This window comes from Columba livia, chromosome 23 (assembly GCF_036013475.1).
Source record: "Columba livia isolate bColLiv1 breed racing homer chromosome 23, bColLiv1.pat.W.v2, whole genome shotgun sequence".
Lineage (NCBI taxonomy): Eukaryota > Metazoa > Chordata > Aves > Columbiformes > Columbidae > Columba > Columba livia.
The window spans coordinates 807,134-824,849 of record NC_088624.1 but is presented as its reverse complement, the minus strand read 5'-3'; the positions used below and the strand labels follow the sequence as shown (position 1 = coordinate 824,849).

General features: G+C 48.2%; 1 protein-coding gene across 3 annotated transcripts in view; it reads right to left on the bottom strand.

Moving 5' to 3' along the window:
* Nucleotides 1-484: 484 nt before the first annotated feature.
* MAP3K3 (mitogen-activated protein kinase kinase kinase 3) overlaps nucleotides 485-17,716 on the bottom strand; it is a 34,445-nt gene continuing 17,213 nt past the window's right edge. For 2 of the 3 annotated variants that reach the window (XM_065039269.1, XM_065039270.1), the window contains exons 8-17: nucleotides 15,434-15,567; nucleotides 14,737-14,810; nucleotides 13,885-13,952; nucleotides 13,553-13,645; nucleotides 12,527-12,718; nucleotides 11,316-11,464; nucleotides 9,487-9,618; nucleotides 8,735-8,864; nucleotides 7,341-7,518; nucleotides 485-4,990 (exon numbers count right to left, since the gene is read on the bottom strand). In XM_065039269.1, the coding sequence (XP_064895341.1) occupies nucleotides 4,762-4,990; nucleotides 7,341-7,518; nucleotides 8,735-8,864; nucleotides 9,487-9,618; nucleotides 11,316-11,464; nucleotides 12,527-12,718; nucleotides 13,553-13,645; nucleotides 13,885-13,952; nucleotides 14,737-14,810; nucleotides 15,434-15,567 (1,379 nt within the window). In that variant the 3' untranslated portion in view covers nucleotides 485-4,761. The remainder of the gene's footprint in view (nucleotides 4,991-7,340; nucleotides 7,519-8,734; nucleotides 8,865-9,486; nucleotides 9,619-11,315; nucleotides 11,465-12,526; nucleotides 12,719-13,552; nucleotides 13,646-13,884; nucleotides 13,953-14,736; nucleotides 14,811-15,433; nucleotides 15,568-17,716) is intronic. The other variant, XM_065039271.1, reaches the window with a different exon arrangement.

The following is a 17,716-nucleotide window of genomic DNA, read 5'->3' as shown; positions in this document are numbered from 1 at the left end:
GACCTGACCCAGGCAGGAAGCGAATCTGATGAGGATCGGACACGTTCGATACAGAACATTTCACAGCACAGAGCAGCGAACAGCAAACTGCACGCAACAAAACCCTGAGGGTACCACAGGCGGGAAGATGCTCTGAACACGTTGAGCTTCATTTATCTGCCAGATACATTTCAAAGGTGCAATGTCACAAATGACACCCCCTTAACATGTCTCTGTGAGGTTTCTGTGGAACAGATACCTTTAAAAACGCCCAAAACACTGTGTCTTTGTCCCTTTCTCGGAGGCAGCTTTGTGGAGGACACGCTTACCTGATCCAAGAAGCAACGCTTCCCAAACAGGACACTTCTGCAGCTGTCCTGAAGAATTAATTCCTGAAAGGCAAATTAGAAGGAAAACGAGTTAATTGTCTAATTCACTTATCCCGAGGCACCACTTACACAGGAAGGAAGAGACGCTGCATCGCACGCAACCACCAGAAAAAGGCTTTCATATAAATGATAATTTTATTGTAAATAAAATGATACATTGGCCCGGCTTTGCACTGCAAGCCCCCGGTCGGTATATATAGACTACTGCTTCAAGGTCTTCTGCACAATCCAGGTTAAAGCCGTTTCTCCCTGCTCTGCGCCGTTTATCTGACCTGTCGACACCTGCCTGACGCAAAGTCCTTCTCCGCATTCCCGAAGCGCACGCCTGCCCGTCCTACCCGGGAGACCCAGAGCTGCCGAGCGGGATCTGCGCCCCAACGAGGCTGAGGTCGAAAGACCTGAAGCCCAAAGCCACAACTAAACCACAGAATACACCAGTTTTTCTTCTAAAAACTCAAGGCAGACTGAATTCTCCCAGCTCCGAGGGCAGATACCAAGGTGGCAGCTCCAGGACGGTGTGGATTAGAATAGATATTATAAAACCTTTCCATCCAGCAGCCACTGACCTAAGCACCAGTCACTGGGGTATCAGGCCCTTCTACAGCTCCAATTATCTGGCCTTTGCTTATCAGATAAAGCGTGTACAGCGGGAATACGTATTTATATTTCCTGCGGTGTCACGAGTTATCCAGGATCACCTGGAAATAACACGTGTCACCTGAGCAGGGACCAACTGCCCCCTCGGTCAGTTTGGTTTGGTAATTAACGGCAATGGGAACTGTTTGGAGCATCTTCAAGTCCTTTGGAATATTAGTCCAAAAATTAAAATAACATCCAAATTGCCGCAACCCGCTGCCATTCGAACAGGCAAAATCAGACTTAGCGGAGAACACGCACATAACCTGGAATGCACAGAATCGTCACACCGAGACCAAAATGCCAGCGCTTTGTTTCCTAACAAGCTCAGGGACACCCAAATCCCCATCGCTCCCAGTTCCCCCTGCTGGGAATATCGGGATATTTCCTGCTCCGTTTCAACCGTTTCAGGACAACGGGACTCCTGAAAGGTATTTTTCTTCCAAGAGAATATTCTCCATTTCTGCCGCACCTTCCATCGCGGAGCCCAGTGCTCAGTATCCGCTCTGTATCCCTGGAGGGAGCAGCAGAAATAGCGACGTGACATTTGGAATGGACACAATAGCTTATTGTGAGCCTGGCGCTCCCTCCTCCCGCCCCAAATGAATGAGCTGATTCCCAATTTTTTCCAATTCTGCCAGGATAGAGAGGCCAGACGTAATTCAGTTTCCAAGTATAATTACATTATGCCCACTCGAGACTGTTTTCCTGCCAGGAACGCGTTGAGAGGCTGTGCTACAAGTGTCGGCCCCAAACTTATTCACTGTGGCAGTGGAGTTCGGAATCCAGATCTCCCTTTAACGCAACGCAGAGGGCTGTGAGGAAACAAAGGCGGCACTTCGGCTCGGCTCTACTCGTTATAAACCATCAGCAAATTCTCTGCAAAACCAGCTGCTTTTTTTCCTTTTTTAAATTCATAAAGGCGTCAAATTTATTTCCCGCCCTCCCCCCCACCCCGTAACAGTCGATATATATAAAAATCACCAAATATGATCTTTTACGATATAAATAAAAAAAAAAAGTATGAGGCATCACCGTTTACATGATGTAAAAAGAGCTAAAAAAGAGCGATATAAACTACATTCATGAAAGTGCATCTCCAAACATACAATAATGCTTTGGCTTGTTCCTGTGCCGAATGGGTGGCGTTGGGTCAGGGACCGGAATACGAGAGAAGTCCGAGCTGGCACCCCGTGTTCTCTGTCACTAATTGCTAATTACTGCTCGTTAATACAGACCGGAATACACGTGTGTAGGCAGAGGAGGCACATGTCAGCGCAGGACCAGCGGGGAAAGGACCGTCAGCCCGGGGATGCTCTTTGCTCTGGACCAGCTTTCCGTGATGAGGTAAAAACCACAACAGATCCTGAGGATTTAGTTGCTTTGAAACATTAAGCGACACCGTTTCCCCACGCCCTGTTCTCTCCCAAAACGCAACGTGGTGGGACAGCGAGGAAAGACCATGGGAAAGGGTCTCGGTGTGGTGAGGACAAGCCAAGGGTGGACAAACCAATGCAGATGGGATCACCGCGCCCTCCGGCGCCGCGTGCCCAACAAAGCCCTCCAATCTTTGGTATATTTAGGTGCTAGTCGCAAGGCCTGAGGAGCGCTGAACACCCCACTCCTGTCACTTGGGCTACGGGAATGATCTCCCGTTCCTCTGCAGCAAAGTGGTGTGAAACCATTTACGCTGCAGCGAAGCGGCGTAAGAGCATCGACACGGCAGCAAAGCGCTGCAGAACGCTCCCGAAAGCGGAAAGGAAGCGTCACGTCCCTGCTGCCCGTCGGTGCGAGCGGCAGCGAAGCACGGCCCAAAATCAGGGCACGTGTCTCGACAATTCAGAGTGAAGTTCCAGGGTTGGGAAAGATCGAGAGAAGCGCTCGCCCTAGAATTCAATAACTAGGGAGCAGGGCCTTCCGTAAAAGACACCCCCGAAGTGCCTGCAACCGAAGCGGTGCAGCCTTGCAGTAATCCCAAAAATGAAAGCACCACCAGCTTGTTTTCACCTATTACACGTTGTTTGGCACAGAGAAAAACTCTTCAGATTATGAAACCCTTTTAGGGCTTTTGGTTGGTTGGGGTTTTTTAGGGTTCTTCTTTTTTTTCCCCCACTCTCAATTCAACACAATATTTATCAAAACTTGCTTGTTCTGCTATTAGCGTTCACTTAAAAACTGTTCATTTCAATGCATTAGAAAAGTCATTTTCAAGTTTTTATGGGGGAGAAGAGCGGAGGAACGTGGACCCTTAACACAGCTTCCCATGGGAGAGCAGAACAACTCCAGCGTTGCTCTATAAAGCAACATTTTCACTAATAATAAATTTGCTTTTCCTAGTTTCACTTCCCACAGATCACTTCTAATTACTCCGTGAATCCCCGGTACTTGAAAACCGTTGGTCTTTTCTGAGTGAAATCAGGGTTATTAGTGCCCAAACCAACATACGGTATTTGAAACCATTAAGTCACCGGTTCAAGACGTGGTGACCGTTCAAAATCACCTGGGTACATTTTGCTGGTACCTGCAGGGGGATGTCCAGTTAATTTTAGAATATACTGGTATTACACCTTCTCCCTGATCCACTGTTTGACTTTAAAGCTTATTTAAATAGGGCCATAACATTTTATGGAACTCTTAAATGAACACTTGCACACCTGTAACACAAAACGCACACACTGAAGGGTTGAGCTCGATTCTAACTTACTGTGCACAAGTACAACTCGTGTCCAGCTAATCCTCCCCATGAAAAACTCCGTTTTCTACTAGGCCAGGTCCTCAAAGGAACGCCTAAGCTTTCGCTGAAGTGAATTCCTGGGCACCAGATGAACGCTCTTTGGTTTGAAGGATGGTAAAGAGTTACCGGACAAAAAAGAGGTGCCAGAGAAAGCTGCTCCGCACAACCCGCTGCCCGGATTGCTGCGGCTGGACCCGGCAGCCCCAGGGAGGCGAAGCGGGAGCACGGATCTGTCGGCTATGAGCACACACAGTAAGCGACACAGTCTGGATTCTAGGATGGATCAAGCCTTGGAAATCAAGCTCTGGATTTTCTGATGTCAGCGGGAGAACCTTCATCTCAGGCCCCGGAGCGACTGCGTTCTGCTGCAACTCCTCTGATTACCCTGACGTTTAGCTAGAAAGACTTCCCTCACCCCCAGCCCAGAATCCATGGTTTTCAGTTATAAAATAACACTATTCACATAATTCTGAATCAATATTTTCTGAACACCTTCAGATGCTGAATACTTAAGAAGAAAAAAAAAATAGATAATTATATAGCGAGCGCATGCTCAATGCCGCATGGCTTTTGCTGGGTTCGTGTACTGCAGACGCCTCTAAAGCCCCGGCAGCCCGGCAAACGGACCCACAGGCAGCGAGCTGGTCTGGGTGGCCGCCGCGCGTTTCCCTCTGAAGAGTGCAGCTCTGATTCCCACTTTGGTTCAGATTTCTTCCATGTTCCACCAGCGAGACGATTCTTCGCTTCATCCTGCAGGAAACACGCGGCCAGCTGCAATGCACGTGAAGGTAACCCGGGCAAAAACACAGCTCTGCTCGGACAGCTGTCGGTGGAATAAACGTCAGTCCAGCAAACAAAGGTATCAGGCACAAGAGCAGACCCCAGGTTCCTTGGCATAATTCCCCAAAGGACTAGGACGGCTGGAGTTGGCATTTGGAAGATGCAGCACCACAACGGGCAGTCGCAACTAAACCAGACTGGGCACGGAAAGCCCGGCAGGAGCTGCCTGGCGAGGGAGGTAATTCAGTACTGGAGCTGCGCAAACTGGTGTCTGAGCAGCTCTTCAGCAGAGGGTCTGTGCCTGGCTTCCACAAAGATCTGCTTTAGGAAGTCCCGGCAATGTTCTGATATGTGAGAGGGCAGCTGGGGGTTGGTGGGTTGGGTGGCGATTTTGAAAATGGCAGCCATGGCTTCGTACTCTGCCCACGGCGGCTTCTCGGTCAGCATTTCCACAACAGTACAACCGAGGCTCCTGGAAAAGCAGACGGGAAAAAATACAAAGTGAGAACTGACTCACAGAATAATGCGCAGCATTATTTCCGAGCTGGCAACATCGAGGAAGAGCTCTGCTCCGGAAACAGCCAGAAAATGGGTTTCTGCTCAGCAAACCCCGTGTGCGCCAGAGCTGCCGGCGTCGCTGCTGCCGGGCTCGCCGGGAAGCGCTGGGCAGGGGGATGTTCTCACCGCGGGTCCCACCGCACCGGCACCCAAGGGCCATCTGCCCAGCCCCGCTGTGCTCAGATCCTGCTCTCTGAACATTTGCTTCAGCAGCAGGGGACGGGAGGAACACGAGAGGGCCCCGAAGGCACCGTTCGACCTCAGCCATCCTTCGGGTGCTGCTGCTGCTGCTCTATCTCAAGGGCACTTGCTGAGTTGAAGGGAGGAAATGTACTTTTTAACTGAGGTCCAGCGAATCGCAGCTGGTTTGACCACACAAAGCACCTCCAGTAAAATCCCTTCTCAGTGCACGTGGGGAAAAAATCCCTTCACATTTCCACTTCACAAGGAACGGAGCACGGTAGACAGTCAAAAAATAACTGAAGTCTTAACAGCTCCAAACGGAGAAGGCAGGAAGTTAAAATGCCAGTAGGCAGATGCATCGTTACATTAAGGCAAAACTCGTAGTAAAATTAACAGGGCTCTGCTGGCTAATTAAAGGCAAGAACGTGATTATGGGGACGGACACGGTTGAGCCACCTTTCCAAAGCAAGCGTGACACCGAGACTTTCATGGGGAAGATGGGTTGGCAGCGACTGGGTTTTGTTCAGAACGCTGAATTGCTTCCTCCGGGCCACGGATTAAACAGAAGCAGTAAGCGAACCTCTAACATCCAGCCCTGCGTTTTGATCACCCCACTCCATTAAAAAGGCAAAACCTGCTCTCCTACCTCTAAGCTAAACCCTCTTTTGAAGTGGAAAGCAAAGCAAAGACATTTTCAGAGGCAGACTCGCAGCAGTTGCCAAGACAAGGAAGGAAAGGAATTAAATCCAGCGAATATGCAAGAAATGACTTCTTCACAAGGTTTAAAATCCAACGTGAAAATTTTACACTGGTTTCCAGCCATTTAAGACTTACTAGAAGAGAGAACAGAAAATGCAAACCATGTGTGCTCAAGTGCTGGGGGTTTGCTCAAGAGCAAGCAGGGATATATTATTGTTTAGACTGATTTATACCGTTTAAGCAGATCCGGTTTCTTTAAGATATTCAGCAAACAGCAGGAATGTTTTTCATGTCAAGTCACTCCAGCAATAACAAATAGCTCACATATTCTGCTATTTAGGAAAGAGAAAACTGGAAGGGGCCTGCAGGGGTGGCGGGAAGCCAGGTGGTGAGATCCGCTACGTCTCCGAGCCCCTCGGCCGAACGCGTCCACGGCGGGACCGACGCTGCGCTGGAAAGTTCTGACCCCTGCAATATCGATGGGGGGCGCAGCAACGGGAGCCCGGCCAGGGCAGCATCTCCATGATGGGAACAGACCCGTGACAGCAGCGAGAGGAAACCCACAACTGCACCAGCCCACGGGGAAGGGCACGTGCTCCATTCTCTCCCCAAGTGTCTCAACTGGGAGAGTATCCAGAACTTAACGCTTTGCATACGAGACAAATTTCAGCTGTTTCCACTCACTGCTTGTACAGGAAACTGCGTTTACCTTGTTTCGCTGTGGACACACAAACACACCTTTGGTCGTTGTGTTCAGTTTTATAATCTCACCTTTTAAAGGCCTCCAAAACTAACATGTTGACACAGGACCATTTTGCTTTTTCCTTTCGATAAAGGCTGTTTCTTGGCTATGCCAATAATAGCACGACTCCAGTTTCCATTCATGCATACTTCACTTCACCTCTGATCTGACCTGTATCTTTTGTGTATTCCAGGTTTGGGCATCTTTCCTTTAAAACTCTGTCAACATACTCAAACTCTATTCCTTTCACTTCCACGGTGTTATGCACATTATCTCTCATTTTATACCAAAATGAATGGACACTCCCTAAACAACCTTCATTCTCTCTTAAAAGGGATATAAAAAGGATGGAAACCTCACACCAGAAAAGGTCAGAAAACAGCAAACTGGCTCAGTTTGAGGCCAGAATGAGTGGAAATTGTTCCTGAAAAGCTAAATGAGCAGTTGTGTGTTGACACTGCGAAGCACGGCCTGCAGCAGGTCCTGTGTTGAGTCCACACCAACTGCTTCACCTTAAACTGGTCTCGCTTTTGATCCAGGTAAAACCTGACTTTGGATATACGGATGACAGAACACGTGTGTCTTATCTCGCTCCAGAAAAGCTGTAACTTGATCTAGAGGTAGAAAGGTAAAGGCTCACCATACGTCTGCTTTTCTTCCATAGCCTTCTCCGCTGATCACCTCTGGGCTCATCCAGTACGGTGTGCCGGTGACAGAGCGGATGCCTGTTCCAGACATGCAGATTGTCTGCAGCCGCTTGCTGGCCCCAAAGTCCCCAAGCTTCACGTTCCCAGCAGAGTCACGGAGAATATTGGCTCCTGGACAAGAAAAGAAGAATTGAGACAGCTGTTTTCATGCAATCCAGCTGTTGGATCCGCAGCCTCCAGAGCTGATATCCAACCCAGAAATACCCATGCTCATGGTATGGCTTTTCCCCCATTAATCCTCAGGTGACCTGCTAAACATCATTTCTTTATTTCAGGCTGTAGACAAGCCAATTGCTAATGGCTGCAAATGGGAAAAACTGCAGGGGAAAAACACAAGGAAGTGGAGGGGGAAGGGAAATGAGAGCTGAGTCAGCACCATCATTGTTCCTCTGTCTGTAAACAGCTCAGCCTATGCAGGGCCCCAGGCGCAGATAGGACAGCGTTTTATTGAGATGCTGCTTTGGCGAGTAGAACCCTCGCGTTCTGGTCAGCTGGGTAACAGATGTAGCTAATTAAACCACTTTGAACTCCTACAATAAACAAGTCAATCTCCACTTTACTTGGTCAGAGGTCCTGAACATGAAGCACCCGGGTAAAAAAGCAAACTGAAGAGCTTAGCTTGGATGTGGACAGAAACTAAGGCTTAGACACCAAAATCAACCCTTCCTCCAAAGCCACAATACCATCAAGAACCCTGTGTTGCCACTAACCAGTATGTGTCTCTGAAATACTCCTGCCCTCAAATAAAATGCACTTGTGCTTTATCACTTCACTTCCCCACTGGAAGAGCTGAATTTGGAATAACAAGCCTGTCCACCCAGCACCCTGCGGGCACGTGAACAGTTTGGCTTAGCTGGGGGCAAACTAGTGAATAACCCACCAGGTAGGAAAAGATTTGGTAAAGAGCATCACGTGAGCAGCACACAAGGTGTTACTCAAGAATCAGCAGCTCATTTCTCTTCGCCAGCCTAAAGGCGATGCAATGGAGATTCAGAGGCAGGAACAAGAGGGTACTTTCCCAGCAATGAGCAGCTCTCCTGGTCCCTCTAGAGCACAGACAAATGTGCGTGGTGTCTGCTGCAGCTGTTGACGTTAACTCTTCAGGAGTCTGGTTGGCTCCACAGAGTTATATTGGGAAGAGGAAGATTAAGGACTAATCCCAGCAGCTCTACATGGAAAGCTGGGGGTTCTTACCCAGAGGAGGCAGGACAGAGCCTGTGGTAAGCAGGATTGTCAAGAGCGGGCATGGAGCTTTTCTTAACACTAGGTTTCTTTTTTCAGTGTTTCTTTAGCAATGCCATACACATAAATCACCCGCTGATCTCACCCTTGATGTCCCTGTGCACAATCATGTTGCTGTGAAGGTACGAGACTCCCTCGAGGATCTGGCGAGTGTATTTCCGAGTGACGTTTTCCGTGAGAGCACCGTACGCCTTCAGCTGGTCCTTCACCGACCCCTGGCCAAAAGCAAACACAACGGATCAGCAAAGAAAGGACAAGCCACAAATCTCGCAGTCTCCATTCAGCTCTTGCGAGCCGTGACTGTGTTATGCACGCAACCGGCAGAGCAATGAATTCTGGCCTCTTCTAAAGCCTTTTTGTGAGGCTCTCAGAGCATCCTGCCCTATGAAACCCCTTTTAAGAAATTAAGGGCACAGCCTAATAGTTCAGCAGACTGATCCGGGTCAAAAGTCTCCCTTTTTGCAGGGTCAGCTTGAGCTCAATTTGCTGTACAATATGACTCTGCTAATTCAGTTAGCCCGATTTACAAGTTGGCCCAAGTCCTTCGAAGTACTTTGGGAGAACAAATTTAGGCTGAAGAAAACAACTGGCTTCAGTGACTCACGAAGATAATGTAGTTCACATACAAGACACTTAAGAAAACAAAATAAAACAAAACAAAGAGCATAAATAAAAAGCAAGCGCTGGCATTACAAAGCCAGTATGAGAAAGGGGCATACCTAAGAGTAATAAATTGGATTACACAGTTCAGGTAATCACGGCAAGTAACAAACCCACTAAGAAAACCACCCGTTTCACTTTGTGATCTGCGTCTGTGCTGCCTGTGTCAGCTCTTACCCCGGGCATGTACTCCATGAAGATGGTCAAGGTCTTCTCCGCCCGATCCCGTAAGCAGCCGTAATACTGAACAATACGCTCGTGCTGGAGATTCTTCAGCAGCTGAATTTCACACTCCAGGGCGCTCACTTCCTACGGGTGTTGAAGGAGAAAATGAGGTTCTGGCCCCAGGAGATGTTTCATCCCAATCAATGTGTCCATGTGTCCAGGACAAGACCCCTACAACACCACACAGGTCCAATCCATGGCACTGCTTCACCGACTTCTTGGAAAAGGCCAACACGACCAATGCGTTGCATTAACCCTTACTGCAGCACAACCGGGTCAGTACTGGTGCAGCAGCTTTGACAGAACACAGGCAGCACCATCTATGGATTTAGTACCAGAAAACCTTTGTTTCTTGTCTTGATTCTGCCAGCTGAGGGTCTTCATCCAAATGGGTTGCGAGCATCCTTTACACACAGATAGGACCTCACTTCTCACCACCAAGCTGAGGGCGGTGAGTGTTAATTTCAATTAAAGAAAAGTAACAATAAAAATTTCAAAAAGCTCTGAATCCACTTACAGAATTGCCAGGAACCCGCTGCAGGAACCTCAACCCGTTACAGAGCACGACCACAGGTCCTGAGCTCCAAAAGAGTCCTTTGTCACCCAGTTTTGTTCTGAATCGATCTCAGAAACGGTTTCCTCTCTTATTCTCTGCAAAGAACCTGCAGCTACACACCTGAAATGGATTCTCTGCTTTATTGCAGACACCAGGGTATCACAGCGCAAAGGCAAAAAGCCCATCCAGCAATTTCAGACTGAACTGGAGATGTTTGCTGCCCAGGAAAAGTATCAGGTTCTGGCTGAATCCAGAGAACGAACAGGCTGAACATCAAAGGGACCAGAGCATGAGGATTTATGGAAAAAGAAATGATGGTTTCCCCCAAATTAGTCCCAGTCACATACGGAACCAGAGGAAGCCGCTTAATTGGCCCAACTGATAGTTTAAGGTTTGGAGTTTTAGCGCGTTCAAAATATATTCCAGCCTGTTCCTCCTTGGCTCAGAGTCACCGTCTGATTTGCAACAGAGACACAGCGGAACTCAGAACGTACCAAGTTAGGGCTCCTCCTGGCACCAGCGTCTCGTATAAAAATCAGAATAATTAGATCTTCATGGATCAGCTATTCCAGATCAAAGAGAATTTGTTGAATATTGGCAAACTGGTACGTTGTTAAAACGCGAGCAAAGAAGCGAACAGCCACCCCGGCTGCACCCGCTGCGCAGGGGCCGTGTGCCCGCCTGTCATTCCCAGGCGCCCCTTCCCTTCTCCCTATTTCTCGCATGTTGTCACGTCGCTGTTGGTGATTCATTCACACATCACAGTTCGGTTTGGTTTAAGGACAGGGAGAATTCAGACGCAGACACCAGTAATTAATACACTCGATACAGGACCTACCATATAAACCCAGAAAGGGGGATTTGCAAGTGTATGCGGCTCTTTTTTGTTTAAAAAAGGAAAAAGTTCTACTCTTTCTGGGTTTAGTTTCATTCACATCCATGTCTACCCAGGAACACAGGGCAGTCCAGTATTCCTCAAATAACCTGGCAACAAACCACAAAGCTGAGGAGGCAGAGCCAAAAACAAAGCCAGAAAATGGATTTTAGTTTCAGGCTGAAGTTAAGAAGACAGAAAAGTAATTTTTACATGACTCTTATTCCTCTGCACATGACTTGAAACCCTCGTGCAAATCAAGGAGGACCCGGCTTTCGAGGACAGACACGCAGGCCCTTTGCGGGATCCCAAAGTCTGCAGGGCGAATTCAGAGGCTGTGACCAGCGTTACCTTGCTCGTCTCCGGGCTCTCCGGGTCGAACTGGACCTGCTTAGCCGCAAGTTCTCTGCCCGTGTCCACGTCGTAGCACAAATACACGCGACCGAAGGCGCCCTGGCCCAGCAGTTTTCCTCGTCGCCAGTTTATCGGAGCACTCGGAGCTACAAAAAGAGCAGCAATGATTTTTCTTTTCGTTGTACTATTCCAAGATAATGGCAAAATTTTCAAAGATCAATCCCTTAAAACTGATATTTGGCAGCTGAAGAAAACAGACATGAGGGACTCTCCCCGTGTCAGAACTCGAGCAGAATCCAACCATCCCGACTCTCAGGACCTGCTGTCTGGTGTCTCATTAAGAAGAAAACTGCAAAACATTTTGGAAAGATGGACCGTAGACAAGTTCTTCTGTGAGGGTGATGACATTTCATGACTCTACATCATCATGTTAAGAGATGGGGCAGCAATTAAACAGCATCGGGAAATAGCAGCGAGTTAGAGTTCTCACTGTTCTACTGCACAAGCAGCAACGTCCTGACCCAGAGATTGACACCTGAGCCAGTTTTCCAGCCTGCACTTAATACCAAAACATATCGCACAAAGACCAGCGCTGTAGCTCTAACTTGGAGCACGATCCCGCCAGACTCATGCAGTGCAATGCATCTGATTGTGTCGTATCTAAGAAGAAACTTTAAAAACAAAGGAACCAGCCATCTGGCCAGTGTGAAAATACAGAAGAGCTGAGAGATCAGCTTTGCCATGGCTGATTTAATCAGATTTACTGCCAGTCAGTGTTTTAGTGTGCTGCTTAGCATGCTGCACTCATGTCTTCATTTCGATCCTTAAATTACGGGGATATCTGAAGTTCATCAGTAACGATTTATGTTCCATTTCTTTTTTTGACAACGTAAAGTCCCCAAAAAAACAACCCAGGAATGCTATTAATACAGAAGTAAATCTTTCTGCTACGGAGCAAGCGAAATAAATGCAGCCATTAACTAGTAAAATAACCGTAATCCACAAGCCTAAAGCAAAAACTGGCTCCAAGTGCACGACTATGTAGGCTTAGAAGAGGATTGTCTTGTAGGTGAGACAGACCCATCTCAACACACAACCACGTAATTATGTTGTTTTGAACGGCTTAAAATCAAGTTATGGACAAATATTGGGTCTGGAGTTCACCTCTCCTTGCCTGTAACCCCAATGAGCATGGGGTGAGCGCTTACATTTGGTGGGAATGTTCCTCTCCTGCACCCCAAGGGCGTTCTCGCTGTCCGCGCTCCGCAGGCGTCCCCGCGGGTCCAGGTACTGCAGCGCCAGGCCCAGGTTCTCTCCGTTGGTGCTTAAGGAACGACTTGAAGGGACCAGGGTGAAAAGATTCCCCTGGTGCCGCCGTATCCGGGGAAACGTCCTCCGGCCTGGAGAAAAAGAGTTCAACTTCTGAATAGTGTGTTACAAGTGGAAGGTAACGGCTGGAGGTTGAGCAATGAAGAGAAGGGAGAGGAAAAAGTCACGTTCTGGTCTTTTCTCATGGAGCAGAATCTACTGCCAAACAGGCAAGATGCAAAAATATAACAGTTGAGGGGTGATGCTGCTTGAGCTGAGGGCAGCTTTGGATCGCCCCCAAAGCAGAAGGGAGAGAACACTCTGTAATGCCCTCGGTGCAGTACTGCAAGATCTAAACTTGCCTTCCAAAGCAAAAACCTGCATTACAGGCAACCACACGAGCTCCAAGGCCTGTTAACAACCACACAGATGGAGTAACTCTCTGGATAACATGCAAATAAGAGTGACAACCAAAGATGATGACAACTTGTGCTTCTGACGGAACTCAGAGAAACTCATTTCCACAGAGCCATCTGACTAGCAGAGATGAGATTCTTTAAGTCAATGGTATCTTTGGAAGACCCAGAGGCAAGTTTGTGTTGTGAATTAGCAAAACATGACGAATCCCTGAGGTAGAAACCCACTATATATCCCCAAGAGTAATAACCAGGCCCACTGCTCAGCCCTTGCAGGCACTGACCAGCCTGGGTGTCCCCAGAAAGGGCAAAACGAACTAAGAATTTCAAACAGCCGTCGTGGGTTGCAATGAAAATGTGTCACCACACATGGCAGCATTAACTCCAGCGCCGGCCGCACGGCCCAGGGCCTGTCCAGCCCCTTCAGCTGGGAGTCGCGCGTGTCCCTGGGGGTTGCCATGGCCTCATCCTCTTTTCAAGCCTGGAATCGAAGGTGTGAGAACAACTCACCATCGTTGTAGTCCTTGTGCTGCATGGAGACGTTGTAGCGCCGGGGGTAGGTGCCACCTTTCCCCGCTTTGTCGTAGATCTGATTCTCGCGGTCTGGAAGGAGATGCAGGGAAAGTAGTGAGGTGCCTTCAAAAAGTATACGTTCTAATGACAGGATTTTCCTCTAACAGCAGTTTTTTTAGACAGAGCTGAGTAACCAATAACTTCACAGCTTTTTCAAGCAACATATCCCCAGTTCTTCTACTTATACAACCACAGTAAGGGTGATGGGCGGCCAGCAAACAGCAGAGAATGTCAGGATCAAACACTATTTATACCTGACACTGACATACCTGAGAACTCCTGTCTGTTATCAGGAAAGCTTTGTGCCCTTGACATCCGCGACTTCCGAAAAGAAGGACTAAGAAAGAAAGAAGGCAAGAGTAAGTTTTGCAATCTATTGGAGTCAAACCTACAAGGACTTCAAATAAAAGCCACTGTATTTGCACACTGGTAACGGTGACTCTCAAATCCGTGTCCCTGCAATAATTTCACACATCTGCAAGGCTGAAGTCAGACCATTTCCCACGTGGGCAGACATTTCTGCTCAGTTTGTGCTATTTTTCAGTGGCTCCCCAGCCTCTGGTTTGAGACTTTAAAACATGCTGAGGCCCAGTATTGCAGGTGCCCAGCACCACCTCAAGCAGCACCGACAGCAAAGGGAAGAGAAAGATTTAGAGCATCAGCCTATGGCAAACTCCTCAAAGGAGAAGCCCCTCTATTTGCCTTTGGAATGAATATTATCTTTTGCAGGACACAGGAATCCAGTGTAATGATATATTTCTGTAGCACTGGAATATGTTGTTGCTTTTTTTTTTTAAATGAACAAGTAGAGTCTTGTCTAAAATAGATTTAATACCCTGCAGCCAGATTTGCTCAGGCTCTGCGCAGACAGCACGCTTTAGGACTTTGTATTTATAACACAGAGCTAACGAAGCACCAGTTCGTCACTGTATGGTTTCGCCAGAAAATAAAACAGCCTTAAGATGCAGTTAATTCTCTCTAAGAAATGTATTGGGATATAGGTAGGAAATGAATGTGTTTCTCTCCAGTTAAGTTTATGAGATGGAAAACAGACTTTTGCCAAAGTCCAACTGGCATTTTGATTTGAGCAGATAAGTTCCTATGGGCTTGTACATTTGTACCTGTCTCCTGACCTGTCCAAGGACTGACAGCTCCCTGACACCGAGTTTTCCGCGCTGCTTAGAGGGTCCAGCATCTGCAACACAGAAGAAATCACAAGGCAACATCAGTTCCATGTAATGCCTGACAGAGGCTGTGCAAGAGTCCTGGAGGACATCCAGATGAGAAGTGGAGTCGAAAGCCATTTAGAACACACATTTTTCCTGTATCTCCCACAGAAATTGTTAAGGAGATAAAATCTGAGCCAGTGCTTTAGGTGTCGAAGGACTCTGCTGTGAACATGGGAGTCTAAGTCAGCCTTGTGCTGCGCTTTGATCCCAGGCGCCTCCAGGCACAGCACCTCTGCGGGTGCCACCTGCACGTCGCCCTTTGGCCTCGCTTCCTACTTCTTTGAATGGGAAGCGCAGTTTCGAATGCAAGAGGGTCACAGGAACCTGGAAATAGGAAACCTGAGCACACAAGTGCAACGCAACCAAAACTGCTCATTCAGAGGCGGAGAGACGATGCTCAACACACGATAACCGCTTCTGGCAGCCCAACAAAGGCTCTGAACTTAAACCAAGCCTGAAGCACTGTTTAAATGAACAAAGGTACGTGTTAATGCAACTACCTAGTAAATATTCTGCAGCGAAAGAGGGCTCTGAGGTCAGCAGCCTTAACAGCCGGACTTACTCTTCCCATGCTAATGCTTGTACTTACACACTGTTCGTTGGTTTCTGGGATGAACTCGCCTTCGCTGTTGATGCTGGTGTAGGAGCCCTGGCGAGCGATGCGCTGCTGCCTCTCCGGAACGTACCCGGGCGGCGGGGAACTCCGGCCTGTGTTCTGGGAACCTGGGCCAGAAACAAGGGCAGTTTGGATATTTATGCTCACTGAAATGAGGCTACACATCCACACGCCCAAAATCCAAATGTTCACCTCTAACGCTAGACCTCCGTGATCAATTCTGGAGTGAATCCTGCAGTCGGACAGAAATGGAACCAGGAGGTGTTGTGTCAAAAAGCAACTTGTCCAACGAGCATCTCTATTGTCATTTTAGACACTACGAGGTGAAGCTCCTAACAGAGCAGTTCCTGATTTCTATCCTGGTCTGCTCAACCCTCTGAGAATAAGTTCAGTGTCTCAGGGAAGGCAGAAGACTCCAGGAATCCCACTTGCCATGGCAACTATTTTCTGCCTTGATTATAAGTTTGCCCCAACTAGTAGCATTTACTCTATTACGAGTGGCAGCGCTATCCCTGCTAGTCATCATCCGCTAACGATACTGACACTGAGCAATTTCAGCGTCCCATGGGAGCACAGTTACCTTTGGATAGAACCCCAATATTTTACTGTGTGAGAAGTGGAGCTGTATGACTAGTCTGGGTGAAAACACATGGAGGTCAATTCTGCAATTCCTGTTAATTAGTTGAGATATCTAGATGGACAGAGGGCACGTTTAGGGGCCAAAGGATGAGAATAATACTTTACTCATCTGCTGACAGTACTACCCAGAGAGTTTCTGTTGTGCTGCCTACTGAAACTTCACCCATAGCATTTATCTTTTCCTTGCGGATCTCAAAGATGACGATACTTGGGAAACAGGAAGAGCCAAAACCCCTATTTGCTACGACCGATCCACCTGCAGCTCCCAAATCAGACCGTGAGCTCCAAGAACCGCCGCGGTCCAGCCAAGCTCACCCATGAAGGCAGAGACAGTCCCAAGCCGCGCTCTTTGCGGCGCTGTCTTTAATTAACTGTGTGTACTCAGGTGCTACGAAAGATGGACGGAGATCAGCAAATCCTCTCCCAAGGAAAACATTTTCTCGAGGAGTTACTGTAATAAGGAGCGAAGGCACGCATGGGAAGCAGCAAACTGAAAACCAAAGCGGGGGCTGCAGAAGGAAACCAAAAACCCAACGCTGCCGTGGCTTGTGCAGGGGGGCGAACGACGCGCAAAAAATATCTATAAATCTGTTGCACAGAGCTACTGCCTGACTTTCCAAGGGCCCACGTGCCACGACAAGCCAACCGGCGTGGAGATAAACACGCAAACGTGCTCGGGGGCCGCACACTTTCACTCCTTCCGACCCGGTGCCACGGCCAACGAGCCCGAGTCCCGCTGGCACCGGCCCAGCGCTATTGTGGAAAGGCCAGCGGCGCTGGGCAGGAAAGGGAAGTCGGCACTAAATCAACGTATATCAAAGGAAGTGAGGGGAAAAAACACAAGCGCTGCCAGAATGCTTAGCTTTTTTTTTTTTAATTCAAGTTATCTTTACATCCAAACCTGCGAACTGGTGAGAGCAGGTTTGAGGTCTGTCCTCTTGAGAAGATGGGAATTGCACTGATGTATCTCCTGCAGGCAAAAAGCCGCTCTCGGCTCCCATTGCATGATGTGGTATGAACAAGAAAGTCTCTGTGCCTGGACGCCGGGACACAGGGGAATGCTCCTTTTCCAAACCAAAGGCAGAAGAGAAGGAAGACAGGATTGCTCAAGACTAAGCTATTGCCAAGTCACCATCAAACCTCTGACAGAAGCAGAAGCCTTCTGGACCCGTTCGTAATTTAACAGTCTGGTACTTTGACGTGTTCAGCAAACAGAACCAACGCTGTCGTGATTGATGAATGATCAGAAGGCACCACGAGCTGGACAAGAGGAAAGAGTCTGCACGCCAGGGATGCAGAAGGGGCCCCTTATTACTATCCAGTTTACCCACGACAGGCGCTCGGTACAGTCTGTTAGCTTTGGCATCATTATTTGGATACCTTAGAATGCCAATAAAGGAGAAAGATTTTTTTTTTAAATAAAATATTGTTGGCGCTGAATTAGTCCATGAAAAGAGAAACACGGCGCTCAGACGTGCGTGGACAGCGCTGCCTCCTTCACGGACTGAGGAATGCTGCTCTTTTTAATGCACATTAACTTCGAACTAGAAGGGATGGGAAAACGCTGTGTCCCAGCTTCAGTCACGTAGTTCACAAGCCTCCAGCGCTTCTTTGTGT